This window comes from Eptesicus fuscus, chromosome 13 (assembly GCF_027574615.1).
Source record: "Eptesicus fuscus isolate TK198812 chromosome 13, DD_ASM_mEF_20220401, whole genome shotgun sequence".
In the NCBI taxonomy this organism is placed as follows: domain Eukaryota; kingdom Metazoa; phylum Chordata; class Mammalia; order Chiroptera; family Vespertilionidae; genus Eptesicus; species Eptesicus fuscus.
In genome coordinates this window covers 27,020,881-27,027,900 of record NC_072485.1, presented here as the reverse complement: position 1 = coordinate 27,027,900, position 7,020 = coordinate 27,020,881, and the positions used below count along the sequence as shown (strand labels likewise).

General features: G+C 44.9%; 1 protein-coding gene across 1 annotated transcript; it reads right to left on the bottom strand.

Annotated features, from left to right (window-relative positions):
• Window positions 1-3,873: 3,873 nt before the first annotated feature.
• On the bottom strand, window positions 3,874-5,088 carry LOC129151163 (upstream-binding factor 1-like protein 1). The gene has a single exon (XM_054725115.1). The coding sequence runs from the start codon at window positions 5,086-5,088 to the stop codon at window positions 3,874-3,876; it is 1,215 nt and encodes a 404-aa protein (XP_054581090.1).
• Window positions 5,089-7,020: the final 1,932 nt, after the last annotated feature.

Here is a 7,020-nt window from a genome sequence, read left to right as displayed (position 1 = left end):
TGAACCACGTGGGATGTGAAAGGGGTTCATTACAAACTGGAGCCCAAACATGGGACACTACACCTCCCCACTGGCTGTTCACCCCAACTGTGCCCCCCACCAGCCTGATCATCCCCAACTGCCCTCGTTTCCTGGCCTGATTGCCCCTTACCATCTCTTCCTTGGCCCCGCCATGATTGTTTTGTCCAGAAGTCCATCTTGAAGGTCTTCTGGAAGGTCTGGCAGGCTAAATAGCATATTCCCCTTTTATTATTATAGAAGATGTTTCTTGTTTCCCTCAGTCTGCTGCCCCCAGGCAGGTTTCATTACTGTGGGAACAATTCAAACCTAGTTTATGAAAAAGAGTTAGTGAATGTAGTGAATATACCCAGAAGCTTTGTGTAAATGTCACATTCCCAGCATAGGAATGGCTGGAAAATCAGCCTAATCTCTAGTCACCTTTTTAATCCTCTCTAATAAAATGGTAATATGCAAATTAACCATCACTCCGCTACATGAGCCACGTCCACCAACCAAGCCACGCCCACCAGCCAATCAGGGCAAGTATGCAAATTAACCCTATCCAAGATGGCTACAGCCACAGAGAGCAAGGTTTCCCAGGTAACAGAGAAAGTCCAGCTTTCCATAGCCTTTGCAGGCCTAAGCCTCCACTCAAGCTGCAAAGTTTCAGTTATAGAAGGTAAACCAATTCAAACAAATGGCAGCAGAATGGAGCTTGAGAGAGCAGGCCAGGGTTGCTGGCGGCAACAGGGGAAGCAAAGCTTTCCGCACACCCTGGCCGGGCTCAGGCCTCTGCTCCAGGTTATAAAGTTTCAATTGTAGAAGAAAAATAAATTCCAGATACCAGGGCCTCTGCTTGGGTTGCCAGGGGGCGTGGCCAGCCTGCAAACCACCACAGGCCCCTCGCTCAGGCCGCCCCACGCCCCAAGGATACCCCACCCTGATCAGGGACACCCTTAAGGGCAAACCAGCTGGCCCCCACTCCTGCACCAGGCCTCTATCCTACCTAATAAAAGAGTAATATACAGATTGGTCATCACTGCAACACACAATATAGCTGCCCCCATGTGGTCAAAGATCCTGCCCCCATGTGGACACAAGATGGCCACTACAAGATGGCCAGCAGGAGAGGGCAGTTGGGAGGCACCCGGCCTGCAAGGGAGGGCAGTTGTGAGGGACCAGGCCTGCAAGGGAGGGCAGTTGGAGGTGATCAACCCTGCAGAAGAGGGCAGTTAGGGGTGACCAGGCCGGCAGAGGAGGGAAGTTGGGGGCAAACAGGCTGTCAGGGGAGCCATTAAGCATCAACCAGGCTGGCAGCGGAGTGGTTAGGGGGTGATCAGGCTGGCAGGCAGAAGCGGTTAGGGGCAATCAGGAAGGCAGGCAGACAGGCAAGCAGTTGGGAGCCAGCAGTCCTGGATTGTGAGAGGGATGTCCAACTGCCCGTTTAGGCCTGATTCCAGTGGGATCGGGCCTAAACGGGAGTCAGACATCCCTTCAGAGGTCCCAGATTGGAGAGGGTACAGGCTGGGCTGAGGGACAACCCCCCTCCGTGCATGAATTTCGTGCACCGGGCTTCTAGTATAGAATAAGAAAGTGGGTTTATTTCTGGAATATGATGAGTGTTTAATATTAGGTCCTACAATTCCTGATGCAAATATATGTAAGGAAAATATTATTGATGAATGATAGAAGTGATGTGTTAAATAATAGTACACATTATGCAGTAAAAACAATGATATACACATATAGGCATTTTAAGAATAGGTTATATAATTTACTTGTATTGTAACATTAATCAGCATAATTTCAATAGTTGCAAATCCTTTAAACATGAGGTTGAGAGCCAGAAGCAAGACAGGCACATATGACTATTACTTAACATTGTTCTGAATATTCCAACCAAAATTTTTAGAAAGAGAAAGAATTAGAGGTATAAAATATGTTAATGCTGCCTTTTTTTTGTAAAATGTACTTTATCAAAACAGTTAATAATAGGTCACTAAGATATGTAGTTATCTAAATGCTCAAACCTTAATGGTTTTCATATAAAAATGATACAATCATTTTTATCATGCTTATATTCATGAGAACACAATATGAAAATAGCCAGGAATATACAGGGGGAAAGAATCAAATTTAATTTTACATTAAATAATTTTCAAACATATCAGTAAACCAAATAATCAAAGCAATGTGGTACTGCAACAATAATTCACAGACAGACCAGTAGAACAGAATAGTATATATTTACATGTCTGTATCTTTCTATGTATCTATCTAGTATCTATCCATATACCTTATTTTGTTTGTTAATCCTCACTCAAGGATCTTTTTTGCATTGATTTTTAGACAGAGAGAAACATATGTGAGAGACAAATAAATTGGGTGACTCCCAAACACACCCCATCCTGGGGCAGGGATCAACCTGCAACCCAGGTAGGTTCTCATAATCGGGAATTGAACTCAAGACCCTTTGGAGTGCAGGCTTGTAGAGGGCTGCCTGGGAAGACACATGGGCATTTTCCTTAATTATCTTCAGCTGAACTCAGGGCATAGGCCGAGTCACGCCCTGGGAACATGCTTCCCCAATGAGGCTGGACATGTTAATCAGTTCTGACTTCATAGCAGCCCAGGTGTCAGCAGGGGCGGGACTAGATATGTAAATCTAGGCCTTTAAAATAAACGTGCTGTGTGGCTTGGGTCGTCTTCGTCGTCATTGCAGCCTCTCCATCAGAGAGGAAAGATGGCATCCCACCCAGCCACAGCTTCATGAATCTATTTCTGTCTCTTGGTCTCTTTCTTTCTTTAATTTCTTAATCCCCAGCTCCTCCACTCAGCAACTGGACCAGTACCTTTTCCATGATGACGCGGAAAAGAGAGAAATACCACTACACAGGCTAATGCTCTAACCACTGATCACCCATAACTGTCCCCCCTGCCATCTAGTTTGCCCCCAATTGCCCCCCTTGTTGGCCTGCTCGCCCCCAACTGAGGACAGCAGCCAGGGATATCCAGGTATTTTTGTATTTCTATCTGTCATCTATCTGTCTATCTATCTATCCCTTTATTCATACATCTACCCATACATCCATCAACCCTGAAAGCTAAATAGAAGATTCACTTGAACCTGGAGAAACAGGAAGGAATTTAGGTTTTGCCAAGAAGATATGCAGACACTACTTGGAGATGCAGTGTCCAAAATTATAAATCATTTATTGCATGCAGGTCCTCATTCAAATAAAAAAGCTAACCTTAGGAAATATAATTCTATTTGAAATTAGTAAGAAACACTCATAGAAATGTCAGAGTTAAATATTCATGTATAAATATTGCCTGCTACATGATGCTGTCCACTCTCACATTAAGAATGGCCAACTCCTTTCTCACACCAGATGAGTGTAAGAGTCCAGATGTGCAGTTCTTGAAGAGAATGTAGGAGTCACAAGCTCATGGTGGCCCCAGACGACCTCTGGCAGACATAAAATGAGGACAGCAAAACTTCTTTCTTCAGAATACGCAGTCTAGTGCATTCTGCTCTTCACAGCTGCGCAATCATCTCACTATTTCAAGTTCATTCATTGCTTGAGGGACCTAGGGGGAGTGGTACTGATGGTGTAGGGGGACCCAATAAAGGCTCTGATATATTTTTTCTCCCAGCAGGAACCTCTCTTCTCAGGTGTGTGGACTTGATATTGAGAGTACTGTCCAATTCCCTGCTTCCCAACCTGTGCTACTCTGTACTGAGGAGAGGGGAAATGAAATCAGAAGTAAAGCAATAAAAAAGGGACAGGGAGAAGAGCCCTTCAGTTTACACAGATGCCAAAGACTTCTGTTGGGAAGTTCTCTGTCCCACCATCTAGGAATGAACAAAGCTCAGTTGGAGTCTGAGTCAGAGGTGTCCCCTGAGGAAGATGAGCTGCAGCTGCTGTCATCTTCATCGCTACTGCTGGAGTCTGAGGAGCTGCTGCTTTCTGCTTCTTTCTCATGCTCCTTCTTTCCTTCAGAACCCCATGAGGCATGAGACTGGTCCCCATTAGTCTCTGAAGATGCCATCCCGGGAGCCTGCCCCTGGTTCTGTGCAAGCCCTTCTTGCCGAGTCCTTGCTGATGGAGACTGCACATGTGTCCTGATGATCTTGGGGTCCGGGCCTCCACGCATGTTCATGATCTTACGCTTCCCAGAGGCTCTCTCTCTGTAGGCAGCGTACTCTTCAGGAGACAGACTCTTGAGCCAGTGCTCCAGGTCCACCTTGTACTGTTTCTGCAGCTCCTCAGCCTGCTGCTTATAATGCTCCCTCTGGCTCCTTGGGACACGCTGCCAGCGTCTGCTAATCTCCACCATGCGCTCCCTCAGGGGCAGGCCTTGCAGCTCCCTACTGGACCACAAATCCTGGTGGAACTTCTGGTATTCGTTCATGGGGGGCTTCTTGGGCTCTCCACGGAATTTTATCGTTTTTGGAAAATCATTTTCTGGGGAAGAATTCAGTTCTTTCCCATTTCCCCGAAACTTCCTGTGGGCTCTGCTTGGGCTCCCTTTGGGGATAACAGATGTCTTGGAGTTCTGCACTAGATCAGGGTGGTCTTTCCTGAACTGAGCCAGTTTCTCCTGAAACTCCTGTTTCTCCTTCTGGAAATCTTCAATATATTTCCGCCTCCTCTCCTCTGGGAGCTCCTTGTATTTCTCAGACATGACCTTGGTCAGTTCCTGGTTGTTGAGTTTGGGATACATTTGGGAATACTCGAGCCGATTCTTCTTGAAGAAGCGGAGGTAAGGAGTCAGGGGCTGCTTGGGCATGTCTGGATGTTTCTTGAGTTTTTTGCTTTTGTTAGAATTTTTAACATGTTCCTTAGCTTCCAAAACTAATTCTGTCAAAGTCCGATACTTTCTTATCTTCCTAGAAATCTCTAACCACTTGAGTTTGCACATTTCTGCAGAATAACCTTTAAAAGCTACTTTTCCCCAGTCCATATGTGACTGGGTTGTTTTGAATGAGTGTTTGTCATTGGATGGCAGATTATTCTTCAGGAGGTCCAGTAACATCACAATGTCTTCCTTAGGCCATTGGCCTTGGACATTATTCAATGCCATTTCGAGGACTTTGGGCCACTTACAAGGTGTGGGTTATGCAAACACCACAGCAGAAACTCAAAAGTCTTCAAACTGAAGACTTAGCAGATGAGCTATTTTGGAAGTTTTGCAGTGTGTGTTCTATATTTCTGAGGAGAAATAGAAGAATGAATAAGAAAATCACAACTCACTTGGAAAATGTCCTTCATACAATTAAATTGCCTTAACAAAATAAATAAAAAAATGACCTGCCTACCTATGAAGCAAAATTTATGTTTACTTTCCGTACAATACATTTGTACTGTTCAAAATAGTCACGTTAACTTTCACTCCAGCCTGCCTTTTGCCAGATCTCACCAATATAACAACTGGTTCCTCAAGGCTCAGTGTAAGAGAAAAGCCCTGGGAAGAAGAAAAAATTTAAAATGAAAATTAAAATGTGGAAAAGGCAGAGGACTGTTGCTCTCTAGTGCCTTGAGTGCGGCTTCTAAGTGCGGCTCAGATTTCTGTGACAGAAGGTACAGAATTTACATAAAACGAAACAAGCTAAGGAGACTTGCATTCCACTGTGGTGTTTTTTTGTATGAGTGAATCTTGAACCTGGAGTAAATGGTGAATTTATAGATTACCTGGAATGCAGGGGAATGAATGCTTTCTAATGAACAATATTGATTCTCCCTTCAACTGCCAATGAGTGAATAAGAATTATGGAATATTTACAATTTTATTTGGTTAACTTTCCTTCATCCTTAAGCATCTGTCATTTTTGCTGTTCTACAACAAGTTTTTCAAATTAAGCTTTAGGTTTTATGCCAATTATAAAAGTACTGGAAATATAGAATTTTCCCTCCCGGTATCCCAATTTGTATGCACAAGGAACATAACATAAAAAAAAAAATTATGTAAATGTCAAAGCAATAAGAGATTAATATTCTATCGCTCAAGTGTAAACTATAAGTAATTACATAATTTTTATTAACTAGGCAAATTGCATTTTCTTAAGAGAATCTTAAGCCTACCGACAAATTAAATTACTATATATGCATTTATCTCTATATATGAAAGCCTAAGCAACTGTTATGACCAAATTACGGGTTGACCAGTTGCTATGAGGCACACTGACCACCAGGGGGCAGACACTCAATGCAGGAGCTGCCCCCTGGTAGTCAGTGTGCTCCCACAGCCAACCTCCCATGCCCCCTCCCCCTGGCCAGCCAACCCCCTGTGGCTCCTCCCCCTTTCCCTGGCAAGCCAGCCCCCAATCAGCCCTGATCAGGAGGCTGGCCAGCCAACTTCCTATGGCCCCCCCCTCACTGGCTGGCCAACCTTCCATGGTCCCTCCCCACAGGCTTTGATGGGGGTGGGGTGGGGCTGCTAGGCCAACCTCCCGCAGTCCCTCCCCATGTCTGGCCGACCTTCCCCATGGCCAGATTGGGAGGGCCAACCAGCCAACCTCCCGGGGTCCCTCCCCTGGGCCAGCTGGCACCCCCATAGCCCTCAATCGCTGGCCAGGGCGAGGGACCCCACCGTGCACAAATTCATGCACCGGGTTTCTAGTTTATGTATATTAAGGAAAGAAGTGAGAATTCATATACTTACAAGTGTGTGCTCACCTTAAGATTGTATAATTGATCTTATAGGAAAACCCATCCAGTTGGGTCAGGAGTTCTGTGTTTTCTGGGCTCTTGTACCCAAAGGCAGCTGTAACCTTCTGAGTTTTCCAGCCAATTTCCAATGTCTGCAAACAGAATGAATTTGGCTTTTGAGACACAGTGATATGGTGATCCCTGAAGCTCCACCCTAATTAGGTTGCTGTAGTGTGGAAGACAGACAGTCACTTCATTGATTAGATTAATTTCCAGGAATAATCTATTTACCTCTCTAACCCTTGGCATAGATTTTAAACCACATCCACTTGGCAAATATTTCCACATTTTACTCCCATTCCTGCTT

Bases quoted from the DNA above. Each gene is read 5' to 3' on its own strand.
- LOC129151163 (XM_054725115.1), bottom strand. From the start codon at position 5,088: ATGGCATTGAATAATGTCCAAGGCCAATGGCCTAAGGAAGACATTGTG.